Consider the following 22,344-nt stretch of genomic DNA (forward strand, 5'->3'; position numbering starts at 1 on the left):
TATGCAACTTAACTTTGCAAACACTATGATGCACGGATATTTACTGCATGGATAATTACGTCATATATTTTATTCGGATTGAGAGGCATTACATAGAAGGGCTTTTTGCTTATAAAAATTCGCAAAAGAAGGCTTGATGACATCACTGCAAGGGTCACAATGAAAGGTTACTCTGTTTTGCTCTCGGTATCTTTAATATTTCTATCTTGAATTCTTTCATCTTTTTTCAGTGGGGCAAATATTCAAATTACATAGTCTAGAAATGCAGAAAAAGCACGTGAATTCTTGTGTCACTGCTCTAAAACATCAAGAGGGTTATGTTTCTTTCTTTGTCAACATTGAATAACTTCACGTTTCAAACATTTTCTCCTATTCAGTTTTATATATTTTGTATTCTACGTGTTTTTGTTCCTTTGATGTTATTTCGTACATAAAACACATCTTTCAGTTCGTGGAACACATTGGTTCAACACGTCATTCCTTTTGAGAGTATTACCTATTGTTGCACCACTAGTAATTACTCTAGCTCATACATATAAATGGATTTGTTTACAGTACATTGCCTTAAGGATACATGGAGGTGCAAATATGTCACCAATCAAATATACCAGACAGCCAGCTATAAGCAGAGATATTTTATATCACAGTTGGACCGACTGATACACTTAGGCCAGCCTTCGGGTGACACAGACTCCAAGGTTGATCGACTGGTAGCAAACACTGATTTCATCAAAAGTGTGTGATAGTCAATCCCAAGTGAAAAATGTTGTGGCCAGTTTTCATGCAGAATTCACTTCTACGGATCTAGTCAATAAATAAAAATAGACAAATTAACACAAAGAAAAATGTCCTAGCTGCACTCCAACACACAAAATGAATTCACAAACTACAGTCATTGTGCTAATTTGGGGACATCTGTGTTAAAAAAGATAATGATCAATTCATGTGGCCAAAATATGGACATTTGTGCAGAATATTTCATAATGTGTAATCATGTAGCTTGTACAACTAGATCAGCTAATCATACTGTAAGTTTTAGATCTCTTTGTCAACATCATATCTACTTAATATGTTTGATGTGGGTAACCATCTACGATCTGCATGTCAAAGAGCAAATGTGTCCAAATTTTTGATGAAAGTCCTCTTCAGCTCGCACAAGAGCTTCTTCGTCGATGTAGACGGCGGCTCTCTTCGACGCCACAAAATACTGGACCTTCCTGAGGGGCCAGCCCATGATGTACATGAGGAAGCCGCACACTGCGGCGGTGGACCGCCCCACTCCAGCATTGCAGTGAATGTAGACCGTGTGGCCGTTCTCTAGCAACCCATGCAAGAGGTGGACAGCCTGAGGTAACATCCGCACTCTACCTAGAAAAACAACAATAGACACGAATGTAAATTAACCATTGTGCAAAATATAAGATCAGCATTTAAAATACACACACTTTTCCCTGAAAGGAAGTCACAATATGAATTTGTGTGGCATACTTTTGGGAATTCATGAGTTAGTCAAAATATGTCGGCTATTAGTCCTACCTACTTACAGAGAAATGGTTCAGAACCCGGCCTAGTCATTTTATGCTTCTAAAAACTTACTCTTACATATCATATAATATTTAAGGGAAAGGTGTACATGGGATTCATGGAGCATCCTAATTAAACTTGAAAACGTGAACAATATTATTCCTAGGTAGAGTGGTCCTAATTTTTCATATAAAACATATACATGTTTTAAAAACCTAATAAAACAAATTCTGAAATTTACAAAACATATATATATTTTGGAAAACTCCTATTGAGATACTTTATTTAATGTAAAAAAAAAATTCTTTAAAAAATTTAAATAATTGTGCATTTTTGCTATAATTATCTAGAGATGGTGGAGAGGATGCACATGAAGATGGCTGCACCTTAAGGGAGCTCAGGCTGACACTGCTGCAATCGCACTGAATCCTGGCAACTACACCCCGCCGCACATCGGGGGGGCACACGCTGGAGGCCTCGACGAACCCCAAGAGCACTCTGCGACAAGAAGCAATGGAGCAGACTGAGATGTATTTCGACGCTGTTACAGCCGCGGGTGTGGCCTCATAGCCGGTCCGAGCCCTTGATGTGGTGCAGTACGATTGACCGAGGTGTCTCTCTACATTGAGCCAGAAGCCGGAGAACGAGCATCGGTTTGGGACTGCGGCGACTTCCCCTGCTGTGGCTGGCACTGCGAGCTGTATTAGCAATGTGACAGTGGACTGGCGCAAACTGAGCGTATGAGGCTTGGGATGTGACGACCAGGTGAGACATGGAGGCCTATTCCTGGCCACCATTACTGGGCACCCGACTGCAAATCTTCCATTGGGGATGCCAAGCACACTGCGAGGCCTACGCCAGGAGCAATTGGGAGGCCCTGAGACTCCAAATCATAAACACACGATGAGTCACTGGGACCTGCTCTTCCTAGCAGATTCGCCTGATTGGGAAGCCCCCCCATCAGACACACACAAGGCACGGAGAGGGGGAAATCTTTAAGCTGAGGTCCTGCTACCGCCTCTGTGACCCCCGGGCTGGGGTTTGTGTCGCGGGAGCCAATGCTCCCACGTATCCTCTGCAGGGCCTTGTGGCAGTGCAGGCTCCTTACTGTTGGGGAACACCATGCATCACCACCTCTGCAGGCAGCTTTCTCCTGCCCTTCACGGCGAAACCAGCCGCATCAGCTGCACAGCAACAAATTGGCACGACCTGGATTGGTGGAGCCCATATCACGATGACCATGAGGGTCGCGGAGGCCCACTCCAGAACTGTACTTCTGGGCCCCAATCTGTAGTGCTCTCTACGGGTAACACCGGTGGACATGTCAAAGGGCCAACAACTGGAGCAGCAGCGAGGTTGTTTGTCTCTCGACCATTAAAAACTTGGTGAGTCCCTGGGAACTGTTATCCTGGGGATCCCAGTCGGCACACATAGAGTGCAGAGAGGGGGTGTTGAGTGCTCTGGGACTTTGCTGTCTCCTCTGGCACCTTCAGGTGGCGCAACAAGCACATTCCATCAATATCTGCCTAGCTGGCTGACACCAGGGAATCTCAGTGATAAGGCTGCCAAACAACGCTTCCTACCAAACCATTGGTGCGAGGTCGGTCCTCGGTCCACCTCTGCTTCTTAGCCTCCCATCCTTCACCTTGCTGGTGAGCCTTTGAAGGATCTCATGGTCCGCACAAGATCGACCAAGGACCCCGGGGAGTGATCACTCTGGCCCGGACACTGTGCCATCTTACGTGGAGGAGACCCACCTGGAGGGCGATGTTCCTCCTGTACCCTGCAATTCATCCAACAAACTGGCTCGTATCCTGGAGGCCACTGCAGCCACACAGGAGAAGATTGACAAGGTGGTGATCAACCTGAATCTTCTTCAAGACGATCACTGTAATGTTGTGTGTAGATTTAGATTCTGTATACAGGTTTTCCGGTTTATGCCCTTATATAGGTACAATTCATATTGCCCTTATTTAGGCATAGAAAATCCAGCCCTTATTTAAGCATTGTCCATGCTAACCAAATACAGGAATGGTCTCCTACATCCGTCAATGCAGGTCACGAGTTCTTGGAAAACCAGACTCTTAAGCCTTTAGGAATTTCCCTTGCTTGGATATTGATTTCTCCAGGAACTCATTTATTATGCATGAACATCTATTCCTTAGGGGTTCATTCATGACGTTCCGATGCCCGACTTTTACGTCAATACAGGCATTCCTAAACACCTTCAAGGTATAAATATACCTGCACTTGCCCTGGCAAACCATGGTTCCGGTACCGTCCAGTTCGACTTCCTACTTGAAGTTCGCCGCGGCAAGTTTAAAAGGAGATCAAGTTCCCGCCTGATGCACTGACCAGACGCTGTCATCCTCCTCGCAGAGAATCCAGCTCCAGTGTTTCTGACTCCCCTTGCGGGGTGTTAGATATCGAGTCCCGAAAAGAGATTCCAACCTCGCACATTCTAAAGTATGGAGGAGACTAGAACTTAGAGAAACGTTTGGCAACTCTTGGCAAAACTAAACTATAGCTAGCTATACATTAGAAAACAGCACCTACTCCTTACCTCGTACTACACTTAGGTTAGGTACACTGGGGTAGAACAATTTAGAAACATCAGATGAGTATTCACATTTTAGCCTGTGTTATCTATGTATGTATTATAATTAATATATGTCAAAGCTACAAACCATGCTATTGCAAAATTATTTTATCTTACTGCTAACTCTGTACGTATTGTACTTCACAGCCTGCCTTATGATTGTAGCATTTCATATCTCTTGCATGAGAAATAAGACTGTTCAATAAACCCTTTTTTTATTGAAACGCCCGTCTCTCTATTACTTTGCAACTCTGTAGAAACGAAGCATGCACGATTGACTGAGTGAAACTGTTATCTATTGTTTCCAAGGTCCTCAGATTGTTCCGACTCTAAGGGAAACAAAGTTGTCATGTTTATGCGGTTGTCAGAAACTGATCCCTTCTTGTATATTCCAATAGTTTCTAGTGACCTCTGAGTTAGCTGGCACACACAAGTAATTAAGTTTAATGTACTCGATAGAGACATACTGACCTCAGTCCTATGTCACATCTATAGTGTATATTATTCCAATGCGCAGAACCTATCAGGGATATAGGAACTACACTACAGTAAGTTAGCGGACAGGGTAAAAACGAATGAGACTCTTATACACCCTTTGGTGGATGAGCTCCAAAAACAGGTGCCATCCTTCACCACGAAGGTCACACTGTTGGACCACAAGCTGAGGATGCGGAGGATCACAGCAGGTGCAATAACATTTGGCTGGTTGGCCTCCCTTAAGGCTTGGAGGGGCCCAACATGGTGGCATTTCTCGAACAATGGCTCAGAGCGACGGTGGTGTCGCAGGTCCTGTCCCAATTCTTCGTGCTTGAAAGGGTCGACCACGTACCAGCATAGCAACCCTTCTCCCCAGGAGTCCAACCCCACCCAGAAGTGGCATGCTTAAGCGAAAGAAATACCCTGTTGAGAGTGGCCTGCACACAAAACCACTTGCGTCTAGGGAACGCCGAAATAACCCTTTGCCTGAACTACACCCTGGCAGCTCATCACCGGAAGGCCTCCTACTCTGAGGTGAAACATTCCATCCATGACTTGGGTACCCAATATATGCTGCTATTCCCGTCCCACCTCAAGATTATACTCCAATGCTGCATATTCTTCTGTGACTCGCTTCAAGAAGCCGGGGACTGGATTAAGACCCACCGCACACGGGAGGATCGGACATGGGATCTGTCACCTCGTCTCTAGCGCTGCAAACAGAGATGCAAGGCACGCTCCTTGGAGGTGCGTCTAACAAAGCAACAAATGGGCCTGGCCAGAGAGAGCACACCAGAGGTTGACAGCCAACTCAGCTGTACGCCTGAACTGGGACCAGGGGACCGTCGATCTGTTTTCTGGCAATGACTCCGATTCAGATTTGGCCCTCACTGGCTCCCTATGAGGCCTGCTCCTTACACCCTGCATGGCTGATGATCTTTGACCCTTACCAACTGGTGTTGGAGCACATGCTGGTCCCACCGGATTATCGCTGGCCTGACTTTGCCGAGTGGGCCTACTACACTTCTGATGGTGGTTGCTCCCAGAAGAAGGTGCCCCTGTACCAGTCTATTCAGTGCTGGCAGGCCACTCATGGCAGATGCAGGATGACCTTTGGTCCTGGACACCTGATGACATTCAAGTTGTGGGTTTGTTGGGGTTAGGGGGCTTACCATAGTCTGTGTGCCAGGGAGGGTGGGAAGAGGGGTTGGGTTGTTAAGGCACACAAGGCACATGGCGTTCATCACATTTGCGGCAATGGATGCCAGTCCCCACATCTGCATCATGCTGGGCCTTGCCTCAATGCATGTGCACTCCAGGGCCTTTTGGTGGGTAGAACTAAGGGATCTGAGTGATTCCTGTCACCCATGCACACCACATGTTGACCACGCAAACTCCCTGTCATAATGTTCTCACTTGGAATGTTAAGGGGGATACATTTGGCTTGCAAAAGACACCTGATAGTCTCGTACCTGGTCAGGAGGGGGGTGGACATTGCATTCCTCCAGGAAACTCACTTGGCAGGGCCTGAACCAGATATGGAGAGCCCAGGTCTTCGCGATGGGGCACTCCTCCTTTGCCAGGAGGGCACTCATATGAATCTGTGCAGAGGTCGCCTTCTTTTGTGAATCCCAGCACATTGACAAGGAAGGACGGTATGTGCTCCAAGCCGGTACCCTGGGCTGGAGCCCATTAGGACTGGGTTACGCCCCCATTGTCAATCAGCCCGCATTTCTGGAATCCCTGGACCCATACTTGGGTATGTCCTTGCTGGCAGCTAGGATACTGCGAGGCGATTTAAACTATTTGAACAGATCCACCCCCTACTACTTGACTCGCCCATCTGGAATCTGGCCCCCATTTTCCAGCAATGGCTGATGGATTGAGACCTTCAGGATGTTTGGCGACTTCTTCATGACCAAAGGTGGGAATATTCCTTTTACTCGCCAATGCACGACATACCTGTGCGACTAGACTGGATAATAGTGTCCTTAACGGCAGCAGGACAAGCCACGCAGTCGGAAAACTTGGCCCGTAATTATTTAGACCACAACCCGCTCTTGCTGCAGGTGCATTGGGGGAAGTGGTAGGCCTGATCCATGCACAGAGGCAACAGATGGAGCTCCTTTCTGATACGGTATTCCGCGACTCCCTACGAGAAGCAATTAGCAATTATTTTCCACGTAACCAGGACTCAGCGCAGGCAGCCATGGTCTGGGAACATTTAAGGTGGTGATCAAGGTCCACTGTATGGGAATACAAGCTGGGATATGGAAAACTCTGGAGTCTGAGCTGAATACCCTGGAAACTAGGATGCAGGCCCTAGATACCACATCTCTGCTGGACCCCTCCCATCTCCCGGAACTCTTAACAGAGAGAGTGTCTCATAGACATACCACACATCGTTTGGGTCTCTTCTCCTACAAAGAACATGTGGGCCAGTCACACGCAGAGGAAGGTAAGTCCGGAAGGCTGCTGTCCTGGCTTGTCCCCATGGACCGACAATCGCTGCCCACCAACAAGCTTGGTGGCGGTCAACTATCCCTCCCGTTACCTCTAGTAAGTGACGTCCCCTTGGTAATTGAGGGTCCTTGGGGGCCAATTCCCCCTTCTGTTACCTCCAGTAAATCCCACACAGTGGGCTTGCTGAGAGGTTTTTGGGGGCCACGCCACCTTGCTCCACCACTCCGCAAACATGTCTCTTGGCGCACTACTAGTTGGGTGATGACGTCCCCTTGGCTCTTGAGGGTCCTTGGGGGCCAACTACCCCTCTTGTTACCTCTAGTAAGACCCACATAGCTGGATTGCTGAAAGGTCATCAGAGGCCATGACCCCTTACTCCAACAGTCTGCAATTGCAACTCCTGGCACACTACTGGTTGGGGGGAAAAAGTCCAATTTACTCCTGAGGCCCTCAGGAATAAAGTGGAATTCACTCCCCAACCAGCAGTGCACCAGGAGTCACATATTTGCATAGTGTTGGAGAAAGGGAACGGGGCCTTTGGCGAGTTGCCGGCTGTTTAAAAATTCATTATTTCTATTTTTTTAGAAGGGAGTCCATGTGACCCTCCCTTCCCTTGGTCGATTTGGGCCCCAGGGATCCCATCCCCCAGGGCCTGCCCATTTAAAAATATATATATCAAAAAATTGTGGGGGGCATGCGGCCTACCTCACCAGGCCGATATTGGCCCCGGGGATCCCATCCCCTGGGGGCTGGCCTGTAAAGTGGGTGCCCTGTTCCTTCCCCAGGGCACCTAATTTTCAAAGACCATGGGGGAGCCTCAAAGCCTCGTGGTCCCTGCTGGCCCCCTGCCACCTGTGGGAGCCGGAATTGCTTTTACACACAGAGAGCTCCAAATGTGATGCTCCATGTATGTCAAATAAATGTTGCTCTGCTTCTAGTGGCGAGAGCATTTTCTGTTCTTGCTTACTAGAAGAGGAGCAGCATTTTCTATGGCTTGCAAAGAGTGGTGCTCCCGCCAAGCTATAGCAAACTGCAATGTCCTGGAGACATGGATGGAGCCAGTCCTGAGGGGTGGCTGTCCCCAACGGACCGCCTCAGTTATATTATTTGAGACCTAGGGAGGTGGCGGTCCCTGGGGCTGGGGGGGGCTGCATGCCCCCCATTATTGTAACTGAAAACCCTGGGAAGGTGGCGGCCCCTGGGACACAGGGAGTGCTGCATAGTCACCCCCCACATTATTATAAAACATGCCCCCATAATTTAGCCCACCTGGGAGCTTAATGACAAAGTTGGGCAGTATTTGTTTTGATTTTGCTTCAGATTTGCAAATCCACAGCAAAATTGACAAAACAAAATGCTTTCTAAACCCCAGTGGGGTCCCTGTGGGACCCCCCCCCACCATATCTGGTGGTCAGGGTATTTCTACCATGCCCCCTTTTCTTTATTTTTTACTATTTTTATGAGACTCAGCTTCAAGTTTAGTCCCAATATGGCCGCCAACACTTCCTAGTTAAAGTGTTAGCAGGCTATCAAATTTTAGTGGGAACCACAAGTCCACTGCAAGGCATAGCGTCCCCAGATATCTATATTTTTTTAAGTGAAATAGCTCAGAAACTACTGAACGAATTTACACCAAATCACAACAAGCATTTGCAATGTAATCGGTCTCGCCTTTGAGACCTTATATGTATTTAGCTATGCAGCACATTAGCCTGCAACTGAACCAAATAGGGGAAGTTTTGCGAAAAGATTCATCAAGCTGCACCAAAGTTATTGGCAAAACAAAAAACGCTTTTCCTTTGGATACTTTGGTCCTATCTAACTACCCACTGGCAACCGCCAATAGGAAATATATATATATATATATATAAACCCAACATAGATCACCGGAGGTGGAGCGCAGCTACAGGCCGTGGAGAAAAGGCAAGTACAGCAATCCAATGAATCAATACCTACCTGGATTTAAAGACAAGCCCCCAAGTGAAATACCATATCTCAAAAGAAGCGGGCACTGAGGAAAGCCGGTTGGCTCAAATGCGTCTGCCCAGCGCTTCCAGGACAGAGCAACACTGCGATATGCGCCTGAAATTTTCATTAAATTGCCTTTGTCACCGAGCATGTGTCGAACCCACTCTTAAAAGTGGGACTGAATTTTATATTTTACCGGTGGCAAGCACCGTTTACCGGCACGCCCTTTCGTTCTGGTGCTACGCACCTGGCTTGCGAAGTATGGACTTAGTTTGAAAAAACTGCGCAATGCCCCCCCAGAAGGCATAAGACATTCACTTCAATTTACAGCTGTATGGGGAGAAAGGTTGCAGTTTATGACTGCGTGAAGGTGATTAAGGGCACACATACCACCATTACCTCCTATTTCACTGCCGGACTTATGTGTTCATCTGCAGCCAGCATTGTTTGGGACACCACATGGTGTATGAGGAAGCAAAACACAGCATTTGCTCCCGCAGCAGTGAGCACAAAAACCGACATAGATCACCGGAGGTGGAGTGCAGTTACAAGCCGTGGAGGATGGGCAAATAAAGCAATCCAATGAAACAACACCTACCTGGATTTAAAGACCAGCCCCCAAGTAAAATACCATATCTGAAATGAAGCAGGCACTGAGGAAAGCCGATTGGCTGAAACGCGTCTGCCCAGCGTTTCAAGGACAGAGCAACACTGAGATATGCGCCTGAAATTCTCATTAAACTTCTCCTCAACGAGCATGTGTCAGACCCGTTCTGGGGATTGGGGCTGGATTTAAAATTTCACCGGTGGCAAGCACCGTTTACCGGCACGCCCTTTTGTTCTGGTGCTACGAGCCTGGCTTGCGGAGTATGGACTTTGTTTGGAAAAACAGCACGTCGCCCCCCAGAAGGCATAAGACATTCACTGCAATTTACAGCCGTAAGGGGAGAAAGTTAGCAGTTTATGACTGCGTGAAGATGATTAAGGGCACACATACCACCATTACCTCCTATTTCTCTGCTGGACTTATGTGCTCGTCTGCAGCCAGCATTGTTTGGGACACCACATGGTGTACGAGGAAGCAAAACACTGCATTTGCTTCCACAGCGGTGAGCACAAAACCCGACATAGATCACCGGAGGTAGAGCGCAGCTTCAAGCCATGGAGGATGGGCAAGTACAGCAATCCAATGAAACAACACCTACCTGGATTTAAAGACCAGCCTCCAAGTGAAATACCATATCTGAAATGAAGCGAGCACTGAGGAAAGCCGGTTGGTTGAAACGCATCTGCCCAGTGTTTCAAGGACAGAGCAACACTGAGATATGCGCCTGAAATTTTCATTAAATATCTCCTTTCTCCTTTCTCACCGAGCATGTGTCGGACCAGTTCTGTGGAGTGGTACTGTATTTTATATATATATCTCATGTGATCAAGCTCGCTGTGTCGAGCGAAACGCGTCATGGCAGGCATTATACCAGTTTGATTCTGTGGTTTACTTTGGAATAAACTGCACTGCTTTCTCCACGCCATCAAGTTGTTTCCAGTCTTTCTGAGAGTCTAATTGAGGTCCGTGCCTGGTCGCTCTGCCTAGGATCGGCAGACAGGAAGTTTGAGCGTGAATATATATATATATATATATATATGCCACGAGGAATCGCCTCAAAAGGTTGCACAGCATAGACGCGCAAGATATATATATATATATATATTACCTACTGGCGGTCGCCAGTAGGTAGTTATAGTTAGGACCTATTTTCCATAGGAAATCCACAACATTCTATTTGGAATAACTTTGGCGCCCGTTGACGAATCTTCGCGAAATTTTCAAAACTTTTGGCCAGCTCCGGTCTGCTCCTATCCTGAAAGTCTCGGGATGATTCATGTAGCGGGGGCTGAGAAAAAAGGGGGGTCCCAAAACGTGTTTTCCCCATGCAATTTCCCATAGGACCTTTAGCCGCAGCTACAGCCCGAACTGCTGAACGGAATTACACCAAATTTGGCAAAGAGGTAGTCCTCAGTTCAGACTCGTGCTTTTTGCTTAAATGGTGTAAATGCATTCAGTAGTTCCTGAGAAAATGACATTTAAATGTACATATATATCTATGGCCTCTGAGGATCCGCGTACCGTATGCGCACCCAGCGCGCACCCTGCCGTGCACATGCTGCTTTCTAATTGGCTGTCAACACTCCAAGTCAGGAAGTGTTAGCAGCCATCTTGGGCCTCTGTAAAACACCCTGACCCCCTAGGCCTGCTCAGGGGGTCCCACAAGGACCCCCAAGGCCCAAACAAAATTGTTTTTTTTTTTATAAATGGGAGGATGCGCCACATCCCGCGCTTGTTTGGCATTTAGCCCCCGGGGGGGCCAAATCCCAGGGGCAATGTAGATTCATGTAAAGAGGGCCCAGAGGGGCCCCCCAGCCCCGGGGACCGCCACCCCCCAGGGCTTTTTTAAATTATGTACGGAGGCTCTCAGGCCCCCTCTGCCCTGGGGACCACCACCTCCCAGGGCTTATTAAAATTGGGTGGGGGGCTCTCAGGCCCTCCCGCCCTGGGGACTGCCACCCCCGGGGTTACTTAAAATTGGGTATGGGGGGGCTCTGAGGCCCCCCCAGCCCCAGGGACCGCCACCCCCCCGGGGCTTCTTACAAATGTGGAAGGGGAGCCATGCGGCCCCCCTCCTGGAGCCTTGTACAGGCCCTGGGGACCGCCATCCCCCAGGGCCGGCTCCTGCAGTGTCCCGGGGTGCCCACCCCCGGGACACTTTTTCTGGTAAGTGAATTTCCTCCCATAGGATAACATTGGTGATTCGATGTGAAAAAGTTTCTGTCAACTTTTAAAATACAATAGTATTCCTTAAAAATCACTACTGTAACCAAAATGCTTTAACTCTACTGTTTACAGGAGATGTCCCAGGACTGTATCTAGGATCCAGTCCTGTGCTTAGAAAAGTAATCCATAAAGTAACAATTTGCATTTAACTAGAAATTCCCATTGAGCTCAATGTTGCATTGTTTTTTAAATTGTGTTGCCCATTGCAACAACTGTAACTACTGTACTTAAAAGTCTATTGCCTATTTGCAAAGTATTTATACTAAAGTAATTCGTTCTGAGAAAGTATATTTTGTAATGTAATGTATAATGTAATTATAATGTCATTTAAAAAAATAACATATCTAAAAATAAATAGTTTTAAAAAATGTAGTAAATCAGTATCAAAAAAATCAATATAACAATTAATACATGGAAAAATTGTAATTTACAAAACCTTTGAAATTCACTGAAAAACCATAGGTTTCAGGCACGTCATAGTTAGGAATTAGCATTAAACAAACCTTAGAAATTCACTGAAAAAACCATAGGTTTCAGGGGCGTTCTAGTTAGTTGGACATTTCACTCATACAAAACCATAGAAATTCCCCCGTTATAGTTAGTTCAGCTAACTATAACTCGCGCGCCTGCAATGTCGTGTCAAAACGTTATGATTCACCTAAATGTGTATATTGATAAGAACGCAAAAATACTTTTTAATTGAGCTTTGCTTTACTACAACAAACTGTCAACGCACTGTGCAAAATAACGCTATGTGCAAAAAACGCCTAGCCAATTGAAGGGGCATATTCCATACATCACATGTTGATGATAAACCCCCATGTGGCTAATATAGGATGGCTTCTGCATAGAAATGCAATTTTACAATAAAGTGCATAGTGCAATCTGCTTTATATTTCAACATAATGCCTAACTTATATTATAAAGAAGCAAATAGAAGTATCAAAGAAAATACCGCAGTAAAAAAGCAAAAATGCTAAACAGAACTATTAGGAAACCAGCTTCAAATGACTTATGTTTGGCTGATAGTTCTAACTTTCAATTTAACAACGGTAAAAAGCATATTGCAAATAGTATAACACAGTGACACAATGTACAGGTTCTATTATCCTCATGTAGTGCAAATATTCTAGTTACATTTTAATTGATATAAAAACAGTTTCTCCATTCACAAACAAATTGCTACTAAAATACTGGGTTGTAGAACTTCAAATGAATTACTTTCCTCATTTGTGTAAATATATATAGAGAGAACTCTGTATAAATCCTAAAAGTGCAAAAATAGTGCTGGTGCAAGTAAAAGAATAAAGTGCTTATGAATTAAAATCTGTTTAACTAAAAACAGTAGGGAATAGATGACAGCAATTTCCCCATAACATCAATTTCTATAGTACTGGAAACCTACACATCACTGGATATGTGCAAATGGAAAAGCTTAGGTAAAATTATGGAGTGGCTTTTGTTAAAATGTATTGTATAGATAATGATAAATAATTATAAAGTTCTTCCCCGTTATTTAATCCATTGGGAGCTCTGGTATCCAACTCTAATATAAATTTCGATTCCAATTTTCTCAAAAGTTTCTCCCTGTTTCCACCTCTTCTCAGTGGTGGTACTGCAGCAATGACATAATATTTCAAGTTATTGAGATTGTTCCTATGTACTGCTCTAAAGTGCCTCGCCACTGGATAAGTCATGTCCGAATTGACTATGGCTCTTATGTGTTGGCGGATACGAACATGAACTTGCAGTTTTGTGCTGCCTACGTATTGTAACCTGCAGGAGCAACTTAAAACATAAACAGCATATTCAGTGCGACAACTGTGTCTACCCTGCGACTTACTTGTACTCAGGCCATAAACTGTGGTGTATTGAGTTGTATGTATCCCAAATTTACACGCACGGCATGAACTACATTTGATGAAACCGTTTTGTGGTGTTAACCACATAGTGTTGGATTTAGATTAGTTATGAGCTAATTCTCGACTAGTCCTGACTAGGGCATTGTGCATGGACTTGGCTTTTCTAAAGGTCAATTCTGGTTGAGTAGGGAACAAATTACTCAGGACGGCATCAGTTTGTATGATCGGCCAGTGTTTATTGATTATGGCCCTGATTTTTCTATGTTGACTGTTATAGGTGGTTATGAATCTCATTTTTGTGTTGCCTATGCACTCAGTGTCACAGGAGTTTGTTTTATCTGGATGAGTCACATCCCTACTGCACAGCAGGTCATCGCGTGTGTGTGTGTTTTCACTTTAGCTAGAGTCTCTTGGATAATCTAATTGCTGTATCCTCTCGCTAAAAATCTGATACTACTTTCCCTCACACAATTTTCAAAAGTTGTGTCCGTACTGCATATTCTGCGTAATCTAAAGAATTCCATAGGGGATACTCCTGATTAAATGACCTGGATGAAAGCTCGACACATGAAGTGTGGAATTGCCCACCATGCTTTTTCTGTGGAGGGTTGTCTCCAATGTATTATCCTTAATGTAGATGTGTACATCTAGGAAATCAATGGATTCACTATCTACTGTAGCTGTAAACTGTAGATTGAGAATATTTCTATATATTGCATCTATGAAAACACCAGCTGATTCCTTGGAACCCCTCCAAACTAGAAAGATATCATCGATAAACCGCATCCAACAAAGGATGCGTTCATCCCAAATCTCCCCATGCTCCACTTTGAGAACCTGCTCCTCCCACCAGCCTACATGTAAACACGCACAGCTGGGGGAGAAGCAGGCTCCCATCGCAACACTTCTCGTTTGCTGATAAATGTCTTTGTTGAACATAAAGAAGTTGTTGTGTAAACAGAAATGTATCATGTCAACAATCATTTTTCCATGTTGGTACTTTTCTATAGACCTACCATTTAAGAAGAATTCCACTGCATTCATACAATCAGAATGATTAATACTAGTATACAGTGCACATATATCTAGAGTGACAAGCTGACAATCTTCTGTCCACTGTATATCATGAATCTTTTCCAAAAAGTCATTAGTGTCCTTTATATGGCAGGGCAGCGGAGTTACTAGGGGCTATATGTATCATTCAAAATTGTGATCGCTAACGCCGAAATTCTGTTTGCGATCGCAATTAGCCTTAATGGTATGTATAAAAGAAAAACTGCCTCGCAAAATAAGGAATCGCAAAATTTGCGATTCCTTATTTTGCGAATGCATATAAGGAATCGCAATTTGCAATTCCTTATTTTGCGAATGCAATTAAGGAATCGCAATTTGCGATTCCTTAAATGGAATGTATGAGGCACCCAAGTTGTGCGAATATGGCATAATTAATGGCAAATTACCACCAACTACAGGTTGGTGGTAATTTGCGATTTCTTTCAAAAATGCAAATTTTTGCATTTTTCAAAGTGGCATGTGGCGCACACACATGCCCTTAGGGCATGTATGTGCGCCACATGTGCACCCATGCTCATTTCAGGGGTGCAACAGGGTGTCCTTTTGACACCCTGGCACACTTGAAATTGCATACTCAATTCGCGATTCTCTAATTGAGAATCGCAAATTAAGAATGTCTTCCCATTCATTCCTATGGGCCTCTAGGCCCATAGGAATGAATGGGGAGGTATTCCTTAATTGCGAATTACAATTTGCGATTTGCAATTAAGGATTATGTAGGATTCGCAAAATTTATTGCAAATCCTACATACATAGCATTTTGTGATTCTCAAATAGCGATTCTCAAAAATTCGCTATTTGAGAATTGCAAAACCTAACATTGATACATATGGCCCTAGATCTTGTAGATGAAAATCCACATATTCTGACATTTTTTCTAGTAAACCTCATTTCGTGCTGATTATAGGTCTTCCAGGGACTGGTGTTATCATTTTGTAAATTTTAGGTATGAAATACATAATAGGCGTAACAGGGAAATCCGTCCTCAGGAAAGAAAATTCATCACAGGACAGCAAGCCTTCTCTTTTCAAATGCTACATACATAGATCTTTCATTAATTTTAATTGCTGAATATTAGATTTACTGTAACAATTCTCATCATCTAGATGTTTGTGGCCCTCAACTAGATAATCATTCCTTGGCCATAAGCCAATGTTGCCTCCTTTGTCTGATTTGTTTATTATAACTTCCCTATGGTCTTGAAGATTTTTAATCAGATCTTTATAACATTTATACTTGAAATTCACTATTTTCTTTTGTCCTTTGTTTGATAGGTGTAGTATCTTGATATCATCAATAACCACATCTTGGTAAATATCAATGGCGTCAAGCGGCATAATAGGTACCAAAGTTAATTTTGGTTTAAAGGGGCTAGCCTCAATAGAAGATGATTTTATACCCATTACTCTTAGAAGATCTTGAGTGTCAGGTGTAGCTTCTCCGTTCTCCTCTCCTGATAGTGATCCCAAAGTGTGCAACACAGGAATATCCGAGACCTGTAAGGTAGAGTGAGGTTTGGAACCAGTTTTTTATGACAAAATATTTCTTCAGCTTCATTTTGCAGATAAACTTGTATATGCCACGCGTGTTTGTACATAGTCAAAGCTGCTTTCGGGGCAGTATCATGGCTCCAGTGAGAGAAGATGAATTTCAAATGTATCTAGTTGGACAGAAGACCGGTTAACCACTGTGTTCGTGTTAATTATTGTTTCTTGTTCCATCTATTGTTTGTTTGTTTTTTATTTTTTACATTGCTGACATTTCCTTCTAGCCTTCCTTCTTTGGTTGTGTCATTTCCTTGATTATATATATTTTCACTGAAAAGAACAAGGTTATAGGGATGTTACGGTTAAGCTCAGATTTTACTCGTACAAAACCATAGAAATTCATCAGTTATAGTTACCTTATCTAACTAGAACTTTTGCCCCGCAATGCACTGCTTATGACCTCACATATTACATCACTCATGGCGTGGTCAGTGAGATTACTGATGACATCTCAAATAACATAACTGATGATATCACTGATGGCATCATTAAGTGAGTGTAAGTGTTTTTAAGAGTTTATGGATGTTAAACATATATACTGACCTACTAGAAAAGTTAAATTAGTATACTAGCTGACTACTACTGAGTAATACTACTTCTAACATATATTATGTGAGTGTCTGTGTGACTGTATGCATCCTTGTGGGTATGGGTGTGTGAGTAGCTATATGGGTGTATATGTGGGTGTGTGAGTATTTGTGTGGGTGAGTGACATGCTATGTGAGTGGCTGTATTGGTGAGTGAGTGGGTGTGTCAGTGACTGTATGGGTGAGTGAATGGTGGTTTCCAGTGGCTTTATGGGTGGGTAAGTGGGTGTGTAGTGACTGTATTGGTGAGTAAGTGGGTGTCTGAATGGCTGTATGAGTGAGTGAGTCAGTGTTTGAGTAGGTGTTTGATTATGTGAGTTGGTGAGTTAGTGGCTGTACTGGAGAGTAAGTGTCTGAGTGATCGGATGTGTGAGTGCATGTATGGATGTGTGACTGGGTATGTAAGTGGTGGTGAGGGTGTGTGAGTGAGTGTGTGAGTATCTGTATGGGAGAGTTAGTCGCTGTATTAAGATGCTGTATGGGTGAGTGAGTGGGGGTGTGAGAGCCTGAATAGGTGAATAAGTGGGTGTGTAGTAGCTGTATGGGTGAGTTTGTGGCTGTGTGAGTTGCTGTATGGGTGAGTGACTAGTGGTATGAGTAGATGTATGGGTGAGTGGCTATATGAGTGAGTGGCTGTATGGATGAGTAAGTGGATGCATGAGTACTTATATGGGTTTGTGAATGAGTATGTGACTGGTCGACTGGGTGTCTGGGTGTACGAAAGGTTGCATGGGGTGTGAGGGGTGTGTGAGTGGTTCTATAGATTATGTCATCAGTGATGTCATTTGAAATGTCATCAGTAATGTCATCAATGATGTCATTGACCATGTCATAAGTGATGCAATATGTGAGGTTATAAGCAGTGCCTTGCGGGGGCGGAAGTTATAGTTAGATCAGGTAACCAGGAAGTGTTGGCAGCCATCTTGGGACTTGACTTGGGCCGAGTCCCAGAAAAAACATTAAAAAAAATTAAAAGGGGGCAGGGTAGAAATACCCTGACCCCCTTGGCATCTTGGGGGGGTCCTACAGAGACCCCAGAGGGCCAAAAATTCCAGCGGCACTCACGCTGTTTCTGCTGCTACTGACAATTGTTTGTTTTTTTAAAGAGAGTTGGGCTCCCGTGCTTCTTTAGTAATCGGAACCCGGGTGGGCCAGGTCCTTGAGGCATTTTCATATTAAAGGAGGGGGACACATGGGCCCACCCTTCTGGGGCTTATTAATGCCCTGAGGGCCACCACCTTCCAGGGGCTTTATCATATTAAAAAGGGGGACCTCTCCTTCCATTTTAGACCCCCATGCCCCAATAACCACCACCTCCCGGGGGCTAATGTATTATTAAATGGGGGGCCTCTTAGACCTCCTGTGCCCCAGGGACCACCATCTCCCTGGAGCCACATTCCAAAATGAAATGGGGGGCCTCATGGACCCCCATGTACCCCGAGGACCACCACCTCCCTGGGGCATTCAAATTTGTAATGGGGGGCCTCAGGGACTCCCCAGAGACCACCATCTCCCCACAACCAACTTCAAGAAGAATGGCCCCCTTTCTGGAGCCATTAATGGCCCTGGGGACCGCCACCCTCCAGGGCCAGCACATTATATGTCTTGGGGCCCCAAACCCAGGGGCATAGCTGTTTGCTGTGGCTTGGCGGTAGCTTTACTTCTTCCACCAAGTCATAGCAAATGCTCCACTTCCAGCAAGTGAGAGCATTAAAAATACTCTTGCTTGCTGGAAGTGGAGCAGAATTGCATTCAAACGGGGAGCTCCCTCTCCCGCAGCTCCCTGTGTGCGACAGCAATGCCGGCTCCCGCAGGTGGTAGGGAGCCAGCACAGACCTTGGGGCCTTCAGGATTCCCCCGCTGTCCCATTGTAGAGTGGGTGCCCTGGTAGCACCGACTTTAAGATAACCACGCAGCCCCCTCCCAAACTCAAAATGCCGGGCGCTGGGAAATGGGGTCCACAGGACCAAAATCTACCAGGAAGTGGGCTGTACAGCACTTTTTCCACCATTAAGAAAGGCCTGGCAGCGGTGGATGGGGTCCTCTGGGCCAAAATTGGCTCGGGAGCTGTGTAGTCCCCTCCCCCATTTCAAAAAGGCCTGGCCCTGGGGAATGGGTCCCAGGGCCAAAATTGGCCTGGAGAGAGGGGTTGTACGGCCCCCCTCCCCATAATATAAAAATCAATTTTAAAAAAGCCCAGGCCTTGAGAAATGGCATCCCCGGAGCCGAAACCGAACAGGAAGGTGGTTCATCGCTCCCCCTCCCCTAATAAAAGTACATTTCTTTTATTAAAATCTGGCCAGCAAGTCGCCAGGGGCCCGACCCTCTTACCACCAATCTGCAGATGCATTTCCTGGTGCACTACTAGTACTAGTTAGGGGATTAAGTTCCCTTAGCTCCTGAGAGTCATTGGGGGCCAAATACCCCTGCTGTTACCTCCAGTAAGTCCCACACAGCGAGATTCCGGAGAGGTCATCATAGGCCCGCCCCCTTACTCCACCACTCTGCAAACCCGCCTCCTCGTGCACTACTGGAAAGGGGATGAAGTCCCTTGGTGGCTGATGGTGCTTGGGGACCAACAAGCCCCACTATTACCTCCAGTAAGTCCCACACCGAGGGATTGCTGAGAGTTCTACGGAGTCCACACCCCCATCCTCCACCACTCTGCAAACACACCTCCTGGGGTTGCGGATCCTCTGCGTCACTATATATGCAATTGGAAATTTCTTTAACTACCACTGCAACTACAGAACGTGATGTAATGTGAGAGGTCATAAGCAGGGCATTGCAGGGTGTAAGTTATAGGTAATTCAGGTAACTATAACTGCTGAATTGCACTGGTTTTGTAAGAATGAAATATGAGCCTAACTATAAAGCCCCTGTAACCTTTGGCTTTTTCAGTGAATATGTAAGGTTTTTTAGTTCCATTTCCGAACTATAACAACCCCGTAAGCTCTGTTATTTAAGTGGATATATATATATATATATATTGTGACTTGTAATTCCTGCATTTTAAATGTGACAATTCAGCAACGCTCGTTGTGTGAGCAAGGTAGCAATGCCGAAACACGTAACAGCGATACATTAAAGCGCAGAAGACAACTTTGAAAGTCCAGTCCCTGTCTCAGTGTCTGATCTCTATCAGGGAAATCGGAAGTGGTGTTTACATATATTTTATTTTATTGAGTTTTATATAGCGCAAACTAAACTCGAGAAATTGGATATCAGAGCGCTTTACATGAGCCCCAGTCTTGTTAAAGATGGACACATTCATTTTTGTTCGGCACGGGGAGATTAAGTGATATTCCCAGAATCACAGGATGTTGAAAGTCGTTACTGAAACTCGAACCTGGATCCCCAGCTTCGAAGTCGACTGCTCTCGCCTTAAGGCTACATCCTCTCTCCAATATATATATATATCCCAAAGTTTGCCCAGCGCGAATGAAGCCGCACTCACTTGCAGACAGGTAAACAGCCTTTATTTTAACAAAGCGGCAGCCTCACAATCCGTCCTTTCAGTCCTTGTGGCCAACGCGTTTCGGAGAATTCTCTCTCCTTCTTCCAGGGCCAGAGTGAGCAGGCGCATTTAACAGCATTACCACATCCGCTGCATGCTAACAATTAAAGTGGCCTCTGGTGTGCCACAATTTGACTAACTCGTCATTCCCGTTGCATGCTGGTCATGGTAGTATTTTTTGCATAATTTCTCCCTCTGGTGGGTTTGTCTGCTCACTGTTATTACAGGACAACTTTAATGCAGCCCTCCATTGGGCCTCGGATAGTGACGATATCGCTCAACATTTATTTTTCTGCAAAGTCTCTTCATACGAGGAGTGATTACCCTCGTAGAGCCCCTGGGTGTTTACGGGGTGGTGCATAGCTTCTACGGCCTGGAGCTGCTGTATTAACATGTCCCAAAGTTTGCCCAGCGCGAATGAAGCCGCACTCACTTGCAGACAGGTAAACAGCCTTTATTTTAACAATGCGGCAGCCTCATAATCCGTCATTTCAGTCCTTGTGGCCAACGCGTTTCGGAGAATTCTCTCTCCTTCTTCCAGGGCCAGAGTGAGCAGGCGCATTTAACAGCATTACCACATCCGCTGCATGCTAACAATTAAAGTGGCCTCTGGTGTGCCACAATTTGACTAACTTGTCATTCCCGTTGCATGCTGGTCATGGTAGTATTTTTTGCATAATTTCTCCCTCTGGTGGGTTTGTCTGCTCACTGTTATTACAGGACAACTTTGTTGCAGCCCTCCATTGGGCCTCGGATAATGACGATATCGCTCAACATTTAGTTTTCTGCAAAGTCTCTTCATACGAGGAGTGATTACCCTCGTAGAGCCCCCTGGTGTTTACGGGGTGGTGCGTAGCTTCTACGGCCTGGAGCTGCCGTATTAACATGTCCCAAAGTTTGCCCAGCGCGAATGAAGCCGCACTCACTTGCAGACAGGTAAACAGCCTTTATTTTAACAAAGCAGCAGCCTCACAATCCGTCATTTCAGTCCTTGTGGCCGACGCGTTTCGGAGAATTCTCTCTCCTTCTTCCAGGGCCAGAGTGAGCAGGCGCATTTAACAGCATTACCACATCCGCTGCATGCTAACAATTAAAGTGGCCTCTGGTGTGCCACAATTTGACTAACTCGTCATTCCCGTTGCATGCTGGTCATGGTAGTATTTTTTGCATAATTTCTCCCTCTGGTGGGTTTGTCTGCTCACTGTTATTACAGGACGACTTTGATGCAGCCATCCATTGGGCCTCGGATAGTGACGATATCGCTCAACATTTAGTTTTCTGCAAAGTCTCTTCATACGAGGAGTGATTACCCTCGTAGAGCCCCCTAGTGTTTACGGGGTGGTGCGTAGCTTCTACGGCCTGGAGCTGCCGTATTAACATGTCCCAAAGTTTGCCCAGCGCGAATGAAGCTGCACTCACTTGCAGACAGGTAAACAGCCTTTATTTTAACAAAGCGGCAGCCTCACAATCCGTCATTTCAGTCCTTGTGGCCAACGCGTTTCGGAGAATTCTCTCTCCTTCTTCCAGGGCCAGAGTGAGCAGGCGCATTTAACAGCATTACCACATCCGCTGCATGCTAACAATTAAAGTGGCCTCTGGTGTGCCACAATTTGACTAACTCGTCATTCCCGTTGCATGCTGGTCATGGTAGTATTTTTTGCATAATTTCTCCCTCTGGTGGGTTTGTCTGCTCACTGTTATTACAGGACAACTTTGTTGCAGCCCTCCATTGGGCCTCGGATAGTGACGATATCGCTCAACATTTAGTTTTCTGCAAAGTCTATTCAAACGAGGAGTGATTACCCTCGTAGAGCCCCCTGGTGTTTACGGGGTGGTGCGTAGCTTCTACGGCCTGGAGCTGCCGTATTAACATGTCCCAAAGTTTGCCCAGCG

General features: G+C 45.4%; 1 protein-coding gene across 2 annotated transcripts in view; it reads right to left on the reverse strand.

Moving 5' to 3' along the window:
• Window positions 1-622: 622 nt before the first annotated feature.
• Window positions 623-22,344, reverse strand: part of EPM2A (EPM2A glucan phosphatase, laforin) — an 893,901-nt gene continuing 872,179 nt past the window's right edge. For both annotated transcript variants that reach the window (XM_085612282.1, XM_085612281.1), the window contains exon 5: window positions 623-1,368. In XM_085612282.1, the coding sequence (XP_085468408.1) occupies window positions 1,091-1,368 (278 nt within the window). In that variant the 3' untranslated portion in view covers window positions 623-1,090. The remainder of the gene's footprint in view (window positions 1,369-22,344) is intronic.

The sequence above is a fragment of the Triturus cristatus genome, chromosome 6 (genome assembly GCF_964204655.1).
Source record: "Triturus cristatus chromosome 6, aTriCri1.1, whole genome shotgun sequence".
NCBI classification, from domain to species: domain Eukaryota; kingdom Metazoa; phylum Chordata; class Amphibia; order Caudata; family Salamandridae; genus Triturus; species Triturus cristatus.